Source organism: Lethenteron reissneri, chromosome 21 (genome assembly GCF_015708825.2).
Source record: "Lethenteron reissneri isolate LAM-NWPU_2019-01 chromosome 21, ASM1570882v1, whole genome shotgun sequence".
NCBI lineage: Eukaryota > Metazoa > Chordata > Hyperoartia > Petromyzontiformes > Petromyzontidae > Lethenteron > Lethenteron reissneri.
In genome coordinates this window covers 5584365-5607806 of record NC_083799.1, presented here as the reverse complement: position 1 = coordinate 5607806, position 23442 = coordinate 5584365, and the positions used below count along the sequence as shown (strand labels likewise).

Here is a 23442-nt window from a genome sequence, read left to right as displayed (position 1 = left end):
AAAGTATATTATTACAGTATTGTAACGGGCATGTCGCCGAATAGGAAGGAGATCAACAACAATAACCACCGTTCACCACTGAGTGGCGGTGACGTCCCCACGGCGCTTTTGCCATGTTAGGTGCACTTTTGAGGCCATGTGAAGTGACCAAAGCTGGCAGGTCACGGAAGAGACCCAGGTGCCATGGGTTGACTGACTGAGATGACTGGCAGATCCACCAACTTGTACCCCCCCCCCATTGTGCCAACTTTCTTCGTTTTATCCGCCCAGCGCCCTGCTCGTTGTAGTGAGCGTCGCTCCTCTGACCTCCGTTGTTGCTGGAGGGCGACTGCCCAGTAGCGTCTACAGAGCTTCACATGAGATAGGACAAAGACAAAGATCCCCCGTGTAGCCTGTAGCAGACTGTAGGGGCAAGCGCTGTTAGCGAGCACCTATGAAGGCCGGCACAGTGGCACACGAGGGGGTGGGTGGCCAACACCACGCCCGGCCGCCTTTGTCTCCCCAATTGGCGACGTTAACGCACCGCACTGAGTGAGTCATTTGAGGCCGAGTCTACCTAGCGGAGCCCCGAAAACGGGTCCAGACAATCGTCGCCGGTGTTGGCCGTGAGCAGGAATCGAACCCGTCACGCAACGCTGCGCTAACCGCTGCACCACCGCTCCCCCCGCCCCACAGCGTCCCCACGTGTGTCGCCCGGACACACGTGGTGCCGCAGGGGCTGCTGGGACCGGCTCCCGTTGCTGTTGTTGCTGCTGCCGCTGCTGCTGCTCCCGTTGCTGCTGCCGCTGTTGCCTCGTGCCCCCACTCGGGCCCCCCCCCCCTCGTGCCCCCCCCCCGTGACCCCCCCCTCGCGTCCCCCCCGTGCCCCCCTCGTGACCCCCCCTCGCGTGCCCCCCCCCCCCCAGCAGCGATGGGGAAGCGAGACCGGGAGCGCGGAGACAAAGGTGCGTGGCGCCGTGCAACACCCCCGAGACGCGATGGTGGTGATGATGATGGTGATAGTGGTGGTGATGGTGATAGTGGTGATGATGGTGATAGTGGTGGTGGTGGTGATGGTGGTGGTGATAGTGGTGGTGATGATTGGGGTGATGATGGTGGTGATGATGGTGGTGGTGATGATTGGGGTGATGATGGTGGTGATGATGGTGATGGTGATGATGGTGGTGGTGATGGTGATGATGGTAGTGGTGGTGATGGTGGTGGTGGTAGTGATGGTGCTGGTGATGATGGTGGTGGTGATGATGATGGTGATGATGATGGTGGTGGTAGTGGTGATGGTGGTGGTAGTGATGATGGTGATGATGGTGGTGGTGGTGATGGTGTGGTGGTGATGGTGGTGGTAGTGATGGTGGTAGTGATGGTGGTGTTAGTGATGGTGGTGGTAGGGATGGTGGTGGTGATGGTGGTGGTGATGGTGGTGATGATGATGGTGGTGATGATGATGGTGATGATGATGGTGGTGATGAGAGCGGTGAGGCCCGGGCCTAGGTCCGATGGTGCCGCTCATGATGGTGTCGTGGCGAGTCTCGCTCTCTTTGTGTGACGAATCTCTCGGGGTGTGCGGGTCTGTGTCTCTGTGCAAGACGAGTTGTAGTGCCAGCCTGTGTTGTAGTGCCAGCCTGTGTTGTAGTGCCAGCCTGTGTGTAAAGAGAGAGACAGAGGAGAGTGCCGGGGGGTGGTGGTGGTGGTGGTGGCAGCCCGAGTTCGACTCAGGGCCAACACCGGTGGTGGCGATTGTCTGAACCGGGCCTTGGCCTCACATTAGGAACTGGTGCGGTGTGTAAACATCGCCACTTGGGAGACAAATGTGTGGGCCACATCACCCCTCGTATACTCTGCCGGTCTTCAGTGGTGATCGCTGACAGCATCGATCCTAACACGCATATAATGAGTGTCCGTCCGTGTGCGATTCTGTGTTGGTGTGTGTGAGTGTGCATGTGGGAGTACGTTAGACTGATGGCCCTTAATCTAAGTTGTCTTGTGGTGGTTATTGTTGTTTGACTTGCATCCCACTGGGATTTTTGCACACAGTGTTGGTGTACGGTGCTTTTTCTGCAATATTTTGCTGTCTTTTCTTGGATTTTCTGTTTGCACTTAGTCACATATTCACTTTAAGATGTTTTCTTGTTCATGTTTTTGTTTGTTGCGGTTGCACCCGATTCAAGAGCCGAATGGCTCACAGGGCTACACCTAATACATGAACTTGAACGTGTGGAATAGGCGTGCCAGTGTGTGTTTGAGAATGTATCGGACTGCGAGTGTGAGTGAGTGTCAATGTCTGCATGTGTGAAAGTGAATTTATGAATGCGTATGCAAGTTTTCATGGGTTGCGAAATCGTGCTAGAAGCTGGCCGGTCTTGTTGTTCAACAGTTTATGTTACATGTTTGCAAAATGTGGACCCCATTACAAGAACACCTGCACCTGCTTGAAACATTCAGGCTGGCCTGCCTACGATCTATCTTGGATTTATCCAGGATCGATTACAAGATGCTCGCCATTACTTGATTCTGTTGGCTGGGCCATGTAGCCCACATAATGTGCAAACAGCTTCTATTTGGCCATCCAGACGGGCACAATACAGGCTGACATGGTGCAGTAGGACAAGGCGCTAATTGGATTTCCCGATGAATGGTGCCAATTGTGTCGCGATCAGCCTCTATGGAGGCTAAAATACATTGTGGCACTATGGGGCAGCACTGGTTGTGTATCTGCCAGACAAGTTAACCCACAACCACCTTGGTCTGAACTGTGACCTGCCAGCGAGCCTTCGCCGCGTAATGTCTCCAAAGTGCACATAGCATGGCAACAGCGCTGTGGTAATGTCACGTACCTCGGTGGCAAATGGCACTTGTTGTGTCTGAATGTGTATAACAATATGCATATGCGTAAATGTATGAATGCGTTCTAGATTTGAAGCTTTCGTGACTGCAAGGATTCATACTCTTAGGCTTTTTTCGGTCAAGTCACGTAGGTAAAAAAATAAAATTAATAGAAGTAATAATAGAAATAAAATAATAAATCACGTTTCGGAGGCAACACAAGTCTCCGTCATCAGGTAGGACCGTCAGCTAAATTTACTGCATCTTACCTACGTGCCTAAGAGTATGTATGAATGCGTGGAATGTAAATTGTGTGCTGGTGTATGTGTGAATGTGTGTATTGGGGGCATTGGTGCAATGGTTAACACAGTGCACTATAAACCTGGCGACCTGAGTTTAACACAGATAATGAAGTTAAGCTGCCTTATAAGAGTTTTACATTTGTTGCGTTGCCTGCATGTAATTGTGTGATCTATGCGTGCCTGCACCATCAGACAGGAAGCGCTGGAGGAAGCGCAAAGATGAGGACGAGGAGGAGGAGGCGGCGGCTAATGAGGATGAAGATCAGCAAGAGGCAGTCCCGACTGCTGCTGGTCGGCAGGTGGAGACGGCAAACACAATAATCGACGAATTTGGAGCCAAAGATTACCGCTCACAGATGACCCTCAAACAAGACCACTCGTCACGCCCCCTCTGGGTGGTGAGCTCTTCATGTTACATGTAACTGTTCATTATTAAGTTGCATTTCTATGAAGGTTTGTTAACAATGGATGATTGTCCACTGATTAAGTAACGCATTTACGTATAATGTGTACATGTTTAATTTATCAGGAAGCCGATTCTTTACTTATACATGTGATTTTGCATTTTATGTCTTAATTCTGCAAACTGATCAAACTTGATCACTCATGCTTGTCAGGCACCCGACGGCCACATCTTCCTGGAAGCCTTCTCGCCCGTGTACAAGTATGCACATGACTTTTTGATTGCAATCGCGGAGCCTGTGTGCCGGCCGGCACGTATACATGAGTACCGGCTAACGGCGTACTCCCTGTATGCCGCTGTGAGTGTCGGCCTCCAAACCTCTGACATCATAGAATACCTCCAGAAACTGAACAAGACCAGCATTCCTGATGGAATACTCACCTTCATTAGGGTAAGAATAGTGCAGGTACATGGGACACACACGTCTCTAGAAACATCGCGGGTGTCATAACCGTAAAATACGTGCCATGCTTATACATTGGACTTTAAAAATCCCATGACGTAATAAAAAAAAAAGTGATTGTGTGCAGGCCTCAGTGAAAATTTGGCAACTATGAATAATTGGTAAATTGGAATTGTAAGCAAAAATCACTTCCCTCTACGGACACATTAATGCCAACATGCAGGCTAGTGCGGCGTTGTCTTGTGCCACACTGAGACAGCTGCCACTGGGGATTCCTTTTGAATGTTTGCGTTCCTGAGGCAATTATGCACCATGTACTGTATATGCAAAGACTGAGATGAATGTATACATGTGATAAGCAGCAGGGGTCTTGTAGAGTCACAGCACAGCAATGTATTCACCTAAATTTCAACAATGTTTCTTGCGCAGCTCTGCACAGTCAGCTACGGAAAAGTCAAACTTGTACTGAAGCATAACAGGTAAATAAGTGTGGATATTTGTTTTTATTTGGTAATGTTGCTAAAAATATTTTTTAAATAATCTCCGAAGGATGTTATTTACTTTTACACCACGATAAAAATTGCCGATATAAATCTTCAGTTCACCTATATCTCATGGCGCTGTATAACAGAAACCAATAATTATTCTAGAGTAGTTGTAAAAATTGAATGCAATCTACAGATTGGGGATGTATTTAATGTAAATTGGAGAAAAGCATGAGCATAAAGATGTGGTAGATGAACCAAAAGTATTGTAGGTAACTCGCAACTTATTATCGGAAGGTTTCAAGTTCGTATCCCACTTGGGAATCATGTCTGCTTATCTGTCAAAAGGGTGTTCCATTTTGTGGGAGGTCAACTGGTTATCTTATCCAGGAGGTTGAGTTGTGAATATGACCGTTGATGGAGCAGCACGTGACCGACTGCAGGTATTTTGTGGAGAGTGCCTTTCCGGACGTGATTCAGCAACTGCTGCAGGATGATGTGGTGAAGCAGTGTCGACTGCGCTCTGAGGAGGGGGAGACACCCCTCATCAACGAAACATTTTCTGGCAAATCAGCCCTACAAGTAAGCACCATCTGTCACGTCCACCAGGGGGCATCCCAATACGAGCATTGTGTCACTTGGCGGGGTCTGCTTTGCGAGTTCTCTCTTTCCACAGGTTTCCATCGATAGCCAGCTGCACAGTATCCTCACATGTTCTCGTTGACAACTTCGCCATGTTCTCTTTTAGTCTCCCTCAATCTTCCCTAAACTTTCCAACGTAGTCTTCTGACTTTCTCGCAAATCAGAAGAGGAAATTACTTGATTATAAGACTGGTAGTCCTATAATCAAGATAACTATAGTCTATTACTGCAGTAGTGCAACGCAAAAAACTGTTAATTTTTTATATTGAAAATAAGTTCTAGATTTGAAGCTTCAGCAATTGTTTCTTGCTGTGGTTGTTCCACCTGATGACGGATGCTTGTGTTGCGCCAGAAACGTCGTGATTTATTTTATTTCTATTATTATTTCTATTTATTATGATTATTTATTTTTACCTATGTGACTTTACCGAAAAAACCTAAGAGTTTGAAAATAAGTTGTTGAACTTGGCCACAATGCAAAACATGTATGTTCTTCATTGCTAACATGTCATACTTCAAAGGAGTGAAATAAAGATACATTTTGCTTTGTCTTGTTGAAGCTGAATAAACCAAGCACCACTAGCTCGGGAGGAGCTGATGGAGCCTCCACATCCCAGGGGCAGACTTCAGAACAGACAGAAGCACAGACAGTTGTCCCATCAGACATATTCCACTTCTATGAGCAGATGGACAAGGAGGATGAGGATGAGGCTGTGGAGACCCATACCGTCTCCTTTGAGATCAAACAGGTACAGTGAGAGCAAATCTAATGTCATTTAATATAATTTACATTTGTAAAGCTCATTTCATCCGTAGATCACAATATATATATCGGTGTTTAAACTTGAATTTTTCAAGATTCAGATGCTTACTTTTCTCATCACGATCCATGTGCCTTGTGCAGGACACAATTGAACTTCTCCAGAAACGCTGCATTCGAAATGGAGTTTCCATTGTTGGCCGAGTACGACTTCCGAAATGATGCAGTCAACCCAGACCTTGATATTGACCTTAAGCCCACTGCTGTGCTGCGGCCTTACCAGGAGAAGAGCCTCCGGAAGATGTTCGGCAATGGCCGAGCCCGTTCGGGAGTCATTGTGCTGCCATGTGGTGTGTGTCAACATGAGGACTTTGCCTGTTGTTTACGTGAAATATATACTAAAATAAATTTGAAGCATAATTTTACATGCAACTACTTAACAATAAGGCACGTGAAAATTTTTGTACAAATTGTGAGAAATAAATGTCCTAATGTTTTTGGAAAAGTTTATGCCTTACAAATAAGTTCATTATAACGTACGCATTTGCTTCATCCGCAGGTGCTGGGAAATCGTTAGTGGGTGTGACAGCAGCATGCACGGTCAGAAAGCGCTGTCTTGTACTCTGCACATCTGCGGTGTCAGTGGAACAGTGGAAGGCTCAATTCCGGATGTGGTCAACGGCAGATGAGAGCCAAATCTGCCGGTTTACTTCTGATGCCAAGGACAAGCCATCGGGTTGTGGAATCGCCATTAGCACATATTCGATGCTGGGCCACACGACAAAGCGATCTTGGGAGGCAGAGCGTGTCATGGATTGGATGAAGAGCCAGGAGTGGGGACTAATGCTTCTGGATGAGGTCCACACCATTCCAGGTAAACTCTTATGAAGAAATATATGCAGCATGCTTAACACCATTGGAAACTCATTTGCCAGTAAAAAATATGATAATTTTTTTTTACCCTTTTATCTGGCAACAAAACTGACACCTTTTTTACAAGGAGTCATGTTTGCATAGACCACAATACCTGCAGTCATAATGCAAACAAAAAACATAACTCTGATAATGTATGCACTGTCCTTGAAGTTGATTGGTCCACACCCGCGACAGCTTTCCTTAGAGCCTAGTCTCACATGGTGTTGGACCAGATGACGCCAAAGGCGCTTGTAAAAAAAAAGGTGTCAGTTTTGTTGCCAGATAAAAGGGTAAAAAAACTATTATCATGCTTAACACGTTACAGTGAACGATCCACTTAACATTTTTCAAGTGTCAATATATTTGCAATCACCCGAATTGCCCGCTGCCTCCCTCAACCCGCAGCTCGCATGTTCCGCCGGGTGCTGACCATTGTGCAGGCGCACTGCAAGCTGGGCCTTACGGCCACACTGGTGCGCGAGGACGACAAGATCGTTGACCTCAACTTCCTCATTGGCCCCAAACTGTACGAAGCCAACTGGATGGAGCTGCAGAATGCTGGTTACATTGCTAAGGTGCAGTGTGCCGAGGTGAGTGGAGAGAGGTTCAGAAATTCACAGCTTTTAAGAGCTGCCCGATGGAGTATGATGTTTGATTACCATGAAATTACTTTATTTCATAATTACCTCTCAATTGTATTGTCTAATTTGTGGTTGTTCAAAGCTTATTAAAATAAAGAAGAATGTTGGGAATAGTTCGTTTCTCAAGAATGGCAATTACACTTCCAAAAAATTAAACATTCCCCCACCAATGCAATAGCAGTTGGCTGTAGCACAGTTGAGTCTGTTATATTTGCCTCACACTGACACCGGCTGTCCGCCAAGGTGTGGTGTCCCATGACCCCGGAATTTTACCGGGAGTACGTGTCAACCCGGACCAAGAAGCGGCTGCTGCTCTATGTAATGAACCCAAACAAGTTCCGCGCCTGCCAGTTTCTGATCCGCTTCCACGAGCGCCGCAACGACAAGGTCATCGTGTTTGCAGACAACGTGTTTGCACTCAAGGAGTATGCAGTACGGCTCAACAAGTGGGTGCTCCCATCAACACATTTCCCTGCTGTGTTCGTGGGAAAGATGTGAACATCCAAATTATTCAATTGGGATTACACATTGGAGCAATCATCACCCTCCCCTACTGGCAGACTAATGCCCATTTGTAGGCTAGATCCTGAGTCACATTGTGCCCAGGGACAGCAGACACAGGGATGCTATTTTAAATGTTGGATATGAGATGCCAGTTTCTTTTCGGTTGTAAAGTGCTCTGTGACATGCTAGCATAAAGGGCACTATATAAAAGATTGTAAATTAGTTGAAAATTACATTTTAAGACATATACCAAAATTGTGTTATTTTTACTAAATGGAATGCTATGCATTTAATGTTTTTTTCTGATTTATGTAGCAATATGATGTACACCAACATTTTGAATCACTTTTTACAGGCCATATATTTATGGGCCAACTTCACAAGGCGAGCGTATGCAGATCCTACAGAATTTCAAGCACAATCCCAAAATAAACACCATCTTTATTTCAAAGGTCTGTATTTCTACACATTGTTTTCAATTGACATCAGCCAAGAATCCCTGACATGTGCAGTGCATATGCTCTGCCTAAAAAAATCTACAATCCTTCAGGAGACATGTTGCGGTTGTGTGTGTGTGTGTAGGTTGGCGACACATCCTTTGACCTGCCCGAGGCTAATGTGCTTATCCAGATCTCGTCCCATGGAGGATCACGGCGCCAAGAGGCACAACGGCTTGGCCGAGTCTTGCGTGCTAAAAAAGGTTGGTAGGGTCCATGTTGCAACGTCTTTCGATGAAGCACCAAGAGCCTAGGACAAATTCTAAACTTGTGTTTTCCCTGCAGGCATGGTGGCAGAGGAGTACAACGCTTATTTCTACTCACTCGTATCTCAGGATACCCAGGAGATGGCCTATTCGGCCAAACGACAGCGCTTCCTTGTGGACCAGGGTTACAGCTTCAAAGTAGGTTCCAAACATTGGTTCAGGAACAATTTCTGTTCACGAAATGCAATTCCCTTTGGTTACGCTCTTCGATATCAATGCAGCATTGGGTGAAGCATTGACAGTGGCTACTGCACTGTCCTCTGAACCCAGTGTCCTGAGTTTGATTCTCAGCCACAGCTAACATTCGTGTCAAGTGATGTCCAATAAAGTGCTGGGTGCGACCCCCCCCCTCTGCACTGACAAATCATGAAGCATGGTCAAAAACATCTCCATAATTGACACTGCATGGAGAGGCCTTTATCCAACAAAATTAAATGTAGTATAAAACTCCTCATAAAACGATGCTCATTGTCCATGGTGTGAAAATTACATTTAAAAAGTGATTGCCCAATTTCCCAGTCCAAATTTCAGGCACTTGATAAGGCTGATTAGCTGGAGTTTGAACATAATAAATGGTGAGATGTCTTCTGTCAACTACTTGTGCAGGTGATTACAAAGCTTGCAGGCATGGAGGAAGGAGAACTCATGTTCTCTACCAAGGATGAACAGCAACAGCTGCTTCAGAAAGTGCTCGCTGCCTCCGATCTGGACGCTGAGGAGGAGATCGTGGCCGGTGAATTTGGCGGGCCTCGATCACAGGTATTACTTCGGTCGCAGACTTGTGCTTGGATACAGCATGAAAGCTCTTGCAAGAGACTAACCATTTGTATAATTAATTCATACATAACAATACTTTGCATTGCAATACTAATTTGAATGCATCCATACCTGCATGTAAATCACTTGTTTTTGTAGATAATGCCAGATATATGGGTTAAGATTGAGATTATGGTGTGACTTTGTGTGCAGATGTCACGGCGTGTGGGCAGCATGAGTTCCATGTCTGGAGCTGACAATGCTATGTACTTGGAGTACCAGGTCCCACGTTCCAAGTCGTCTATGGGTGGCAAAGTGCTGCACCCTCTCTTCAAGCGCTTCCGAAATAAGTGAGGGCAACTGCCCTCATTTCCTTGATGATTTTAACACCAAAGGTAATAATAGACTGCCAATCAAAGACTGCCAAAATGGCACAGAGTGTGGAGGAAAGTTTGTTTATAAAGTGTGGTGGGGGTTTAAGGCATTTGTAACTTTGTATATGTTTCCTTCCTAGCCATTCGTTTTCTGTAAATGCATATGCAGAACTTGCGTGTAAATGAATACGGAGTCAAAACAGGGTTTAGCTTTTCTTGAGTAATACTAGAGATGTTATAAAGTTGTTCACATTAAAATGACTTAATGGTTTAACAAAATGACATTACAAAAACTGCATGTGGGTTGTACAATTGATGGTTGGGGGTTTCATGAGACAGATTTTTACCTATTAAAATCTTTATCAAATACCATGTTAGTTTATACGAAAAGAGCGCTAGAGCCTTGTAAAAAAAATCTTGAAAAATAAAAAATACTTAAGTAAATTGCTTGCAATTTGTAATGGGCATTTCTCCAACCATGAAACTTGACTGCTATATGCTGAATAATAAATTTTGTTAATTGCAAATAAAAGTTAATTGATATTCCTGAGCAGTATAAAGGCAGTAATTATGGCGTTTGCCAAAACTTTAAAGGTTCCTGGTTTATCCATTGAGTAATGCTGTCAACACTTCCTGTATATCGTGGAATCAAAGTGCTTCAGTGAAGCACATTATTGTGAAGTTAAGTTTCTGGAATTGTTCTTTCACATTCCAAATCAAATTAAAACGTCAATAATTAGCAAAAGTGACCACCAGATATAATGGAAAATATCTTTCATTCCACATGCACACATCAGGTGAATGTGTATAACACATAAATAAATGTTATTTCATTTGCAAGTCTCAAAAGTAGATACAGTTATAGTAAAGTTTTTGCAAGAATATAGATGGTGTAGCGTAGTGCATGAGGCAGGTTTACACATGTATAAGGCACAAATTTGGCTGTTTTCCACAATACATAAACAGTTAAAACAGAAAGTCAAACACAATTCAGTTGCAGATAAACTGTTGAAAGGATAAACATAAAAAAATACAATTCACATTCCCAGTAGAAAACACTTAGGCAAGTAGAGATGTTTCCCTTTAAATCACATGCAAGTTTTGCAGCTTATTAATAAAAGTAAGCAGCACAGTTGAAGGGTGCCACTCGCTACGCTTTGTGTATATAGTCCAGAGTGATCAAATGGTGGCAGTGTGGGCCCAGCCCCAGCATCATCTACGGGGACATCAGTAGTGCTGGGGGTTGAGCTGCCTTAGCACCCCGAGGACGATCTCCCGCAGGGTCTGCAATGGCAACATAACACTCCTGTCATTGATTTGTGGCCGCTTTCACAACTGTTTACAACAGCTACATTTAAAGCTAATTCACAATTGTATGTATCTGTTCACATCCGAGTTAAGTGGCAACGCCCAAAGCATTCACTGCAGGTGCTGGTTAGGTTACACGTACCTGTGGCTTGCAGTGCTCCTCCAACCAACTGAAGACACAGGCAGACAGCTCCTGGAAGCTGGACACTGCAATGGAGGCATTGAAGGACTGGAACAGAGTATCCATGATACCCTGGAAGATGCTGAACTTCACTTCATCTGACACCTGCTCCTGGCCCTGCTGTGGATTGCTCTGGTGGGCACGCACAATCTGCTCGTAGTTCCTGCAACAATACAAATAAACGTGCAATCGTTGATACCCTATGGAGATTTGCTATTGCTTACACAACAATGGGGCAAATACAGGTAAATGATAATAAATGATTTTCCGTAAGACTCTTACGATTTCATGATTTTTAGGGCAAGAACTTCTTTCCGCAGAGTTGACAACTCCTCCTCCTGCTTCTTCTTCTCCTTGTGGAGGAAATGTATGTAATCGATGGCTGCAACAATAATACACACAACAGTGCACAAAGCTGGGCATTACCCTTTAAAAAATAATCTTAGTCATGAAAAGTTTTGCAAAACTGGTAAAAGCAAAACACAATTTAGCCATGAAGGTGCACAATTAACAGCAACAAAGTGAAATACGTACAACGCTGGAGCACAGTGGCTTTACTCATTTTCTGGGAGCCAATGAGGTCCTGCTGCGTACAGGTGGGCACAATGGCCTGCAGATCTTCATAGCCTTTCTGTAAAGACAATTGTTCTTCAGCCAAGCACAGTATACAGGCAAAAATGCAGACTACAGCAACCATTTTACACGGGAGATGCTGCATTGACCATAGGTTTGATAAAACATCAAGTTCTTCACAGTATTAAAAGGAACAATACCTTAATGGCATCCCGTCGCTTTTGCTCAGCCTGGGTGTGAGCTTGACGCCGGCGGTCTTTGTACGTCAGCTCTTGCCTGTAGTCGCTGTCTTCATCATCTGCACACAGAGGGGAAGCAAGGCAAGCCTTCCATCATAACAAGTGCTTGGCTATTTTCCAACTGCATGGGCTTTACCCGACAGCTTTGTTATTGACACTGCACAATTGGCGTAATACACAAACCTGTGTTGGGAACGGAGGAAGCACTGTTGGAGCCCGTGTTGGAGTTGATGCTGTTGGTACGTGAAACAACTCCTCCCTTGACTATGCTATCTGCAAAGACTGAGACAGTGAAACAGCAAAGTACCATTAATACTGATTTGCAGCCAACAAATCCCAACCTCAAATGTCAATATAGAAGTGATGTTTCTCAAGATAAAGCACTGGATTATCATTAACATACTTTTTCTACTTGTTTGAAGGCCTCATGCCATTACCATGCAATGCTGCATTCCATCAAACTTCAGTGCATGAATTATGACTGTCTCATCGTTCAATCTCTGGAAGTATTTCAAACATGCGTCCTCATTTATGCTCCACTACATAATAAGTCGACCACAGACCCTCTTCTCGTGACGTGCCCTGCCTGAGCCCACTTAAGTCAATATGTCTTTAACTGATATGTCCTCTAATCAGTGTTATTTTTATCAGTCTAAGCATACACATCTCCATGCTTATTTGAGCACTTTGCAGATTGTTCTACTTTCTTTTCAATGGCCATGTTTCTGATCCGTATGTCAAATAGATAATATATAATGATAAATAACGGAGGCACATTGTTGTCTTTAATTATTAAACGTTTAAAAAAGTCCAACCTGCGATCAATGGTCTCTTTATATATACATATTTATCTCGGTGCACCTTCAATAACTTCCCGAGGTATATATACTCTTCATGTATTTTTCAGTTATATCCCTCCGATATGTATTTTTTCAATTGTTTAGAAAACTTTTGAAGGACTTTTTTTCATTTATCTCGAGCCCCACTGCAATATTCATGTTCGATAATTGTATGGAATTTACATTGCTTATGATGACTGATGAGCAAATATGAAATGGTCTCTAATCCCATCATGACACTTCAGATATTTTTTACGTAATCATTGTGGGACTGCACGGCACGTGTGTGGTAGGAGTTGGGTGGGTGAGAGTTTGGAATTGTCTACAGTCTGGGCACATCTGGATTGCAGAATTGATAGTGTTTGGACCTGGTTTGGGGTTGTATTTTTTATTGGTAATAACCTTACACTGGTCAAAGCCACTGTCACTGAAGCTCTGGTCGGAGTGATTGGCATGAAGAGAAGATCCCTGTTGGAAAAGGAGAATGGAGACATTCGTTAGGGGACTCCCCAGAGAGAGGCAATAATTTTACATCATATGAGATCGCCGAAACCCACTGCACGTTTTGCAATAAAAGGTAGATACTAAATTGTGAGCTCCAAAGTCTATGAAACTGTAACAGCTGTAATGGAGGCACCGACAGGTTTTAATATCATGTTAAGTTAATTATTAACACCTCCAAGCTGACGTGTAACAATCTGGCCAAATGCACCCAGCTGCTGCACTGAGTGCACGGCCAGCTATTTCGGGTCACTCAACATCGCAAAAAATACGTGTTGGTACGAAAAACGTGTGATGTGTGAAATGTTTATATGGAGATGTTTCCCTCCACCCGTGTGTGTGGAACAGCACACCCCCATACACACGGTACTCCTAAAACATCTTACACTTTGTTACATTCAACCAGGGGTAGGGAACCTTATTTCTGCCAAGGGCCATTTGGATATTTACAACATCATTCGCGGGCCATACAAAATTATCAACTTAAAAATTTGGCCTGTTATATTTTGTCAAACATATAATTAATTCACCCCTAATGTTATGGCTGGAACTGCTTCTCTTTGGCGAGGCGTGGTGATGTTAGCTGGTGTTGATGATGTTGTTGCTACTCGCAACTGCTTTTCCAGATTTGCTCCTAGATGTATTGAATTTCGAGTCCTGCCTGCGGTTGCCTTGGCAGGGCCACACCAAATGATTTCACGGGTCTTATACGGCCCACGGGCCGGACGTTCCCCACCCCTGCATTAAACGATTAACGAACTACTTTCTATTTTACCAGGTAAGGCCCACTGAGCTACATAGCAGCTATTTTTCAGAAGCGTCCTGGCCACTAACGACAGCTTAACGAAGTGGTGGTTTGTGGAAATGTATTGCAGCCAAATACCCTAAACGCATCTTTCTAAATGTGGAGGGGAAAATCGGAGGACCCGGATTTTTGCGCCCACAGGGTGAACATACAAACTCCAAATATACAGCAGGCGTCAGGGTCGGGATCGAACCCACGACCTCGATACCAGGCGAGGTAGTTAACAGTCTCGCCACCAGAACTGTGGGTATCCACAATGGAGGGGGGGGGGGGTAGAATTTGTATACATAATTCACAGCTGTCAAACTTATTAATGCTGCAGAATGTTCCTGTATTTCCGTTTAAGGAAACCTTGCAGGAGCTATGTAGGCAGGAGTGTGGAGGCACAGGCTTAAAGGTTAAACAATTACATCGTTAGAGAAAATGAACCCTCTCCAAACATTCCAATGACCAGTAATACATCAAGAAATTACTTCTTTATAAGAATGATCCTTGTCATATTTAAGCATTTTCCATCTCTTCACGATACCTCTTTATTCGCAGTTTTTCTGCGTAACTGACGTCTTCAGATTGGATTGATTCTAACTTCCCGCAGCTAAATGTTGCTAAACAATAGCACTTTATCGGTAAAAGTCCAGTTGGCAAACACGGATTGTGCACATCCTAAATTCACTGCATCTCACTCTTACACTCTTCTCACGTCGTCACTGGTGAAGAGCACCCGAAAGCTCATCCTTAAATCAGTGCTCTCGTTCACTTCCCAACACATAGACTCTGCAAGACCTCATACGCCCCCCCCCACCCCCCATAAACTCCATTATTGCAACTCTACAGCCTCTCCAAATCAAATCATCTCCAAACTTCAGATCATAAAACATATTCCCACCCACACCCTAAACGCGCACCACATCCCCCAATCACTCCCAAGGGTCCCCGATCCAATCTCAGATCAACTTCAAGAGTGCACCTGCCGACAGCTCCCGTCCGTGCACTCTCCACTCCAGCAACCAAGGCTTTGTCGAAACGCCAAATCACCCTTCACTCAGTTTCAAAGACCATGCACATACTGTCGGAGCATGTTTTTTTGTTTGCATGTTCACCACAAGTACATGTGGTTCATGCAGACATGATTCGTTGCAAAGGTGCCAGTTTGGTATTTTAACATCTACATCTTAACACCCGTTTTATTGCCAGAAAGGGGAAAACCCTATTATAATTTAATACTGGCAAAGGAGGTCTCATGATGTAGCTGCTCACCCCGAGCTCTCACTGTCCTGATAGTGGTGTTGTCTTTGTGCTGTTCGCCTTTTGGCGTCCTCTGGTCTAACACCGTTTGAGGCTAGGCTCTCAAGAAAGCTGTCTCTGTTGTGGACCAATCCATTTCAAAGACAATGCACATACTGTCAAAGCATGTTTTTTTGTTTGCATGTTCACAAGTATGTGGTTAATGCAGACATGATTCCTTGCAAAGGTGTCAGTTTGGTGTTTTCACACATTAACACCAGTTTTATTGCCAGAAAGGGGAAAACCCTATTATCTTTGTTGGATATTATTTATTCTGCTCTGCTATCCGCATGGCCTGACGTTTCTTTCTCCCCAGCCATCCCCATGCCCATCGACCGCCTTTGCCCGTTCAGTCCAGGGCTCAAGACCTGACTATTTTCGCCCGTCTCTGCCATACCACTGCCTGCCTTGCCTATGAAAATAAACAGCACGGTTTGCTTATGAAAGGGATCTTGAGATGCGGCCGCATTTAGATGCGGTAAAAGTTCACTTGGTGCACAATTATTGGTCGGTGGTCGCGGTTGTCACGCGCCTCGCTCGGCTCAGCCAATTCCTGCGGTCGAGTCGGGGAGTTCCTCCAACTCTGCGAAGCCCCCGGAGGCAGAAACGAGGACACACAAAAAACAAGTTCAGCACGGCCACAACAAAAACAAAGATTCCCACCCCCGTGTCGCCTGTAACAGTGTTGGGTACAAGTGCTGTTAGCGAGCACCTATGAAGGCCGGCACGGCACACGAGCGGGGGCGGTGGGCAACAACCACGCCCGGCCGCCTTTGTCTCCCTAAGTGGCGATGTTTACACACCGCACTAAGTTCTCATTTGAGGCTGAGTCGACCTAGGAAAGGCCCAAAGTCCGGTTCAGATAACCGAGTCGCCGGGTTCGTGGCAACGCGGAGCGCTAACCGATCCCCACAACCACCACTAGCAACAACCACTAGCAACCACAACCACCACTAGCAACCACAACCACCACTAACAACCACAACAACCACTAGCAACCACAACCACCACTAGCAACCACAACCACCACTAACAACCACAACAACCACTAGCAACCACAACCACCACTAACAACCACCACTAACAACCACAACAACCACTAGCAACCACAACTACCACTAGCAACCACAACCACCACTAGCAACCACAACCACCACTAGCAACCACAACCACCACTAGCAACCACAACCACCACTAGCAACCACAACCACCACTAGCAACCACAACCACCACTAGCAACCACAACCACCACTAACAACCACAACAACCACTAACAACCACAACAACCACTAGCAACCACAACCACCACTAACAACCACAACAACCACTAGCAACCACAACCACCACTAACAACCACCACTAACAACCACAACAACCACTAGCAACCACAACCACCACTAGCAACCACAACCACCACTAGCAACCACAACCACCACTAGCAACCACAACCACCACTAGCAACCACAACCACCACTAGCAACCACAACCACCACTAGCAACCACAACCACCACTAGCAACCATAACCACCACTAGCAACCACAACCACCACTAACAACCACAACAACCACTAGCAACCACAACCACCACTAGCAACCACCACTAACAACCACAACAACCACTAGCAACCACAACCACCACTAGCAACCACAACCACCACTAGCAACCACAACCACCACTAACAACCACAACCACCACTAACAACCACCACTAACAACCACAACAACCACTAGCAACCACCACTAGCAACCACAACCACCACTAGCAACCACAACCACCACTAGCAACCACCACTAGCAACCACAACCACCACTAGCAACCACAACCACCACTAACAACCACAACCACCACTAACAACCACAACCACCACTAGCAACCACAACCACCACTAGCAACCACAACCACCACTAGCAACCACAACCACCACTAACAACCACCACTAACAACCACAACCACCACTAACAACCACAACCACCACTAACAACCACCACTAACAACCACCACTAACAACCACCACTAACAACCACCACTAACAACCACCACTAACAACCACCACTAACAACCACCACTAACAACCACCACTAACAACCACCACTAACAACCACAACCACCACTAACAACCACCACTAACAACCACCACTAGCAACCACAACCACCACTAACAACCACCACTAGCAACCACCACTAGCAACCACAACCACCACTAGCAACCACAACCAGCAACCACAACCAGCAACCACAACCAGCAACCACAACCACCACTAGCAACCACAACCACCACTAGCAACCACAACCACCACTAGCAACCACAACCACCACTAACAACCACCACTAGCAACCACAACTACCACTAGCAACCACAACCACCACTAACAACCACAACCACCACTAGCAACCACAACCAACACTAGCAACCACAACCACCACTAACAACCACAACCACCACTAGCAACCACCACTAACAACCACCACTAACAACCACAACTAACAACCACCACTAACAACCACAACCACCACTAGCAACCACAACCACCACTAGCAACCACAACCACCACTAGCAACCACAACCACCACTAGCAACCACAACCACCACTAGCAACCACAACCACCACTAACAACCACAACCACCACTAACAACCACCACTAGCAACCACCACTAGCAACCACAACCACCACTAACAACCACCACTAACAACCACCACTAGCAACCACAACCACCCCTAACAAACAACCACAGCAAGCACAATAACCATAAAACCATAAAAACACACAACCACTGCACCACCTCTCACCCCGACTCTCCCTCCTCACTTCCCGCACACCACCACCCCTCTCGTGCTCACAATCTCGTCACTCTTTTACCCCCACACAGACACATTGTGTCTCTCCCTCGTGCCTCAACGCTCTCTCGCACGATGTCTCTCACTGTCTCATTGTGTTTCATTGTGTCTCACTCTGTCTCTCACTGTCTGTCTCTGTGTCTCACTCTGTGTCTCACTGTCTGTCTCTGTGTCTCACTCTGTCTCTGACTGTCTGTCTCTGTGTCTCACTCTGTCTCTGACTGTCTCACTGTGTCTCTCACTGTCTCACTGTGTCTCTCACTGTCTCATTGTGTTTCACTCTGTCTCTGTGTCTCACTCTGTGTCTCACTCTGTCTCTCACTCTGTCTCTCACTCTGTCTCTCACTCTGTCTCTCACTCTGTCTCTCACTCTGTCTCTCACTCTGTCTCTCACTTTCTCATTGTGTTTCACTCTGTCTCCGTGTCTCACTCTGTCTCTAACTGTCTGACTACCTTGTGTCTCACTGTGTGTCACTGTCACGCTCTGTGTAACTCTCTGTCTCACTCTGTGTCTCTGTCTCACTCTCTCTGTCTGTGTCTCTGTGTCTCACTCTCTGTGTCTCTGTCTCTCTCGGTCTCACTCTCTGTCTCACTCTGTGTCTCTCTGTTTTACTCTCTGTCTCACTGTGTCTCTGTGTCTCACTCTCTCTGTCTCTCTGTGTCTCTCACTCTGCGTCTCATTCTCTGTGTCTCTGTGTATCTCTGTCTCTCTCTGTCTCTGTCTCACTCTCTGTCTCTGTGTCTCTCTCTGTCTCACACTCTCCCTGTCTCACTCTCTGTGTCTCCGTGTCTGTGTGTCTCTGTGTCTGTGTGTCTGTGTCTGTGTCTGTGTCTGTGTCTGTGTGTCTCTGTGTCTGTGTGTCTGTGTGTCTGTGTGTCTCTGTGTCTGTGTGTCTGTGTCTGTGTGTCTCTGTGTCTGTGTGTCTCTGTGTCTGTGTGTCTGTGTGTCTGTGTGTCTCTGTGTCTGTGTGTCTCTGTGTCTGTGTGTCTCTGTGTCTGTGTGTCTCTGTGTCTGTGTGTCTCTGTGTCTGTGTGTCTCTGTGTCTGTGTGTCTCTGTGTCTGTGTGTCTCTGTGTCTGTGTGTCTCTGTGTCTGTGTGTCTCTTTGTCTGTGTGTGTCTCTGTGTCTGTATGTCTGTGTGTCTCTGTGTGTCTCTGTGTGTCTCTGTGTGTCTCTGTGTGTCTCTGTGTCTGTGTGTCTCTGTGTCTGTGTGTCTCTGTGTGTCTGTGTGTCTGTGTGTCTCTGTGTCTCTGTGTGTCTCTGTGTCTGTGTGTGTCTCTGTGTCTCTGTGTGTCTGTGTGTCTCTGTGTCTGTGTCTCTGTGTGTCTCTGTGTCTGTGTGTCTCTGTGTCTGTGTGTCTCTGTGTCTCTGTGTGTCTCTGTGTCTCTGTGTGTCTGTGTGTCGCCTGTCTGTGTGTCTGTGTGTCTCTGTGTGTCTCCGTGTGTCTGTGTGTCTCTGTGTGTCTCTGTGTCTGTGTGTGTCTGTGTGTCTCTGTGTGTCTGTGTCTCTGTGTGTCTCCTGCTGTGTGTCTCCGTGTCTCTGTGTGTCTGTGTCTCTGTGTGTCTCTGTGTGTCTCTGTGTGTCTCCGTGTCTGTGTCTCTGTGTGTCTCTGTGTGTCTCTTGTGTCTCTGTGTGTCTGTGTGTCTCTGTGTGTCTCTGTGTGTCTCTGTGTGTCTGTGTTCTCTGTGTGTCTCCGTGCTGTGTGTCTCTGTGTCTCTGTGTGTCTCTGTGTGTCTCTGTGTCTGTGTGTCTGTGTGTCTGTGTTCTCTGTGTCTGTGTCTCTGTGTGTCTCTGTGTGTCTGTGTGTCTCTGTGTGTCTGTGTGTCTCTGTGTCTGTGTCTCTGTGTGTCTCTGTGTCTGTGTCTCTGTGTGTCTCTGTGTCTGTGTCTCTGTGTGTCTCTGTGTCTCGTGTCTGTGTGTCTGTGTGTCTGTGTGTCTCTGTGTGTCTCTGTGTGTCTGTGTGTCTCTGTGTGTCTCTGTGTGTCTCTGTGTCTCTGTGTCTGTGTCTCTGTGTGTCTCTGTCTGTGTCTCTGTGTCTGTGTCTCTGTGTGTCTCTGTGTCTGTGTCTCTGTGTGTCTCTGTGTCTCCGTGTCTGTGTCTCTGTGTCTCTGTGTGTCTGTGTGTCTCTGTGTGTCTCTGTGTGTCTCCGTGTCTGTGTGTCTGTGTGTGTCTCTGTGTCTGTGTGTCTCTGTGTGTCTCCGTGTCTCACCTTCCACGCCTCGTCCGGGGATCCCGCCGCTGTCCCCTCCGCCATGGCACGTGAAGCTGGCCCCCTACGTCACGTGATATACCTCTCCGCCAATCGGAGGGATCCAATGCTCCGCCACGTGACGAGCGAGAGGGGGCCCCCATCCCCTCTGCCGTAACAAGACACAGGCTCGTGTTTCTCGTCTTTGCGCCGCACGCGGAAAAGAGACCTCGCACTGGGGTTGTGGTGCTGCACTCGCGCTTCTGAGCTGCGGGTGGGGCCAGCACGAGGGGGGGGAGGGGCATTGGGGGTGAGGCACGGGGGGGGCATTGGGGGTGAGGCACGGGGGGGCATTGGGGGTGAGGCACGGGGGGGGGGCATTGGGGGTGAGGCACGGGGGGGGGCATTGGGGGTGAGGCACGGGGGGGGCATTGGGGGTGAGGCACGGGGGGGGGCATTGGGGGTGAGGCACGGGGGGGCATTGGGGGTGAGGCACGGGGGGGGCATTGGGGGTGAGGCACGAGGGGGGTATTGGGGGTGAGGCACGGGGGGGGCATTGGGGGTGAGGCACGGGGGGGGGGCATTGGGGGTGAGGCACGGGGGGGGGGCATTGGGGGTGAGGCACGGGGGGGGGGCATTGGGGGGTGAGGCACGGGGGGGGGCATTGGGGGTGAGGCACGGGGGGGCATTGGGGGTGAGGCACGGGGGGGGCATTGGGGTGAGGCCATTGGGGGTGAGGCACGGGGGGGGGCATTGGGGGTGAGGCACGGGGGGGGGGCATTGGGGGTGAGGCACGGGGGGGCATTGGGGGTGAGGCACTGGGGGGGGCATTGGGGGTGAGGCACGAGGGGGGTATTGGGGGTGAGGCACGAGGGGGGGCATTGGGGTGAGGCACGGGGGGGGGCATTGGAGGTGAGGCACGGGGGGGGGCATTAGGGGTGAGGCACGGGGGGGGGGCATTGGGGGTGAGGCACGAGGGGGGGGGCATTGGGGGTGAGGCACGGGGGGGGCATTGGGCGTGAGGCACGGGGGGGGGGGGCATTGGGGGTGAGGCACGGGGGGGCATTGGGGTCCAGACCCCGCAGCCCTCCCATAAATTAAAATCAGTCCCCACCATCCAATTAAAATCAGTGCCCCGTAGCAGCCCGCCATTAATATCAAGCACCTTCGCCTGTAAAATGTGTGCCCCCCCACTCCCCACAATGAAAATCTGTTTGTACCCTGCAATCACCCGCCATTGCCACTAGGTGGGGCTGTTGTGAGTGACCTCTGAAAATTTGGTGTTCTAATTATTAAAAAATTAACCCGTAAAAACAAAGTTTTTCACTATAAATCCTTTATATGCGTGGTGGCTAGAGTCCTCTCGTCCTCTGGCTTGAGATGGCTGCCACCTATGAGTCAGATGATTGTCTGCCAGCATTAAGCAATTGGTAATTAAATATTTAATTTGTTTTCCCTAAACAGTGTAAAATTTTGGATTTTTTTTTCACGAACTTAATTGTCACACACAACAAGTCTGTGTGGAAAATGTCAGCTCGATTGGATCACGGGAAGTGGGTTAAAAAACGACCGAAAAATTTGCACGGTCGTAAGCAAGCAAGCAAGCACGCAAGCAAGCAAGCAAGCGAACTTAATATAAAGGATTTTTTAAAAAACTCGTCATGGTGTTGGCCTTTCCGTGAAAGTGATATAATTGACTTATCTTCTAGCGATAAGCATTTATAAACAATAGGAAACAAAACAATAAAACACTCACATGCTGTTCCCATGACCCTCAAGTCCACACTACACAACCCCTTTGACACTTGCAAAAGCTGAAAGAACTATTAAAGATCGGCTGACAAGACTCAACAAATCCGTTCAAATAAAATATTTAGGAGTGACTCCACATTGTTCGTTGCTAATTTTTCGTTTGCTGCACCTGCTGCCGTCGCTATTGCTGTTTCCTCCTCGAGCGTGTAGAGAGTGAGCTGCTATATTTGCACAGTGCGACCTCGCGTTGTGACATCGTCTCATTACAGCCATGGGTGCCCTTTTCACCCCCCGGAATGGGTCTCAAACGGTGTGGTGAAAATGCTAGAAGCTGATCGCAGTGAATGAAGGGGAACATCTCTCACTCGGACGTCTTCACAGCCGCCCCGAGACTTGCCCGAGGCACAAATCAGACTGCAGCAAGGCCGTAATAATAATAATATATTGGGGGGACACATCCCCCCCCCCCCCCCCATATTCAAATATGCTCAAAATGTCCCTCCCAATATATTGCTATAAAATAGATTTCTGTTTACATGATTGTGATTATGGTTGTACTTTATTAATCCCTAATCTCTGCCATTACATACAATGAAACAAGAAAGGGTAAGAAAGCAAAAACAGAGCAATGTAATACAATACACTATTAGAAGAAATGGCAGGAAATGAGTTTTCAAATTTAGATTTTATTTTTCTGGGGGGGGGGGTGGACCCCCAGAACCCCTGGAAGATTTGGTCCCCCCCAATGTTGACTCCATGGCTACGGCCTTGGACTGTGGTGTTGCAGCTGTTTCTAATATGAACAACTTAAAATGTTATCTTCATTAGGCAATTCACGTTGAAACAATCATTCTACTTGAAAAAAAAATTGAAACATAACTAAGCAATGTATAGAAAAGTATTTATTTTATAAACAAAAAAAATGTATCATCTCCAGCTGCTTGGTAGGGCGGCGCCCCAACGCCCCATGTCGATAGATTGGAGTGGGGCCACCCACATTTCGGTGGGCGAAAGGAGCAATTTGCCCCCGGGGATTCACACAATAAGAGAGTCGGCCACACCGGGGCCTGTGGATGGTGAAATAAAGGGGGCCCCAAATGTGGCTT

The 23442-nt window shown here is 47.0% G+C and overlaps 2 protein-coding genes across 3 annotated transcripts; one reads left to right on the top strand and one right to left on the bottom strand.

Annotated features, from left to right (window-relative positions):
* The first annotated feature begins 840 nt into the window (after positions 1 to 840).
* ERCC3 (ERCC excision repair 3, TFIIH core complex helicase subunit) lies at positions 841 to 12943 on the top strand. Its single transcript, XM_061555597.1, is given in 16 exon segments — positions 841 to 944; positions 3315 to 3520; positions 3740 to 3976; positions 4418 to 4467; positions 4917 to 5055; positions 5676 to 5864; positions 6020 to 6052; positions 6054 to 6225; positions 6435 to 6749; positions 7196 to 7380; positions 7675 to 7877; positions 8291 to 8387; positions 8518 to 8635; positions 8718 to 8836; positions 9305 to 9457; positions 9668 to 12943. Coding segments are annotated over 16 exon segments (2391 nt in total). The 5' UTR covers positions 841 to 910; the 3' UTR covers positions 9809 to 12943.
* MLX (MAX dimerization protein MLX) lies at positions 10588 to 20704 on the bottom strand. Of its 2 annotated transcripts, XM_061555598.1 has the most exons (9): positions 20606 to 20662; positions 16091 to 16141; positions 13376 to 13436; positions 12313 to 12411; positions 12091 to 12188; positions 11852 to 11948; positions 11600 to 11699; positions 11279 to 11480; positions 10588 to 11112 (listed from the first exon to the last, which is right to left on the bottom strand). In XM_061555598.1, exons 1-9 carry the CDS (start codon positions 20648 to 20650, stop codon positions 11056 to 11058), a joined length of 810 nt encoding a protein of 269 aa, XP_061411582.1. In that variant the 5' UTR covers positions 20651 to 20662; the 3' UTR covers positions 10588 to 11055. The 2 variants fall into 2 exon arrangements, with proteins under 2 accessions (XP_061411582.1, XP_061411583.1); XM_061555599.1 differs by lacking the exon at positions 16091 to 16141 and having other exon boundaries at positions 20606 to 20704.
* Positions 20705 to 23442: the final 2738 nt, after the last annotated feature.

Bases quoted from the DNA above. Each gene is read 5' to 3' on its own strand.
- MLX (XM_061555598.1), bottom strand. From the start codon at position 20,650: ATGGCGGAGGGGACAGCGGCGGGATCCCCGGACGAGGCGTGGAAG. The intron at 12,412-13,375 runs GTAAGGTTATTA...TCACTGTCTCAG, and splicing joins TGACAGTGGCTTTGACCAGT to TCTTTGCAGATAGCATAGTC. The intron at 11,700-11,851 runs GTACGTATTTCA...TTATTGTTGCAG, and splicing joins AGCCACTGTGCTCCAGCGTT to CCATCGATTACATACATTTC.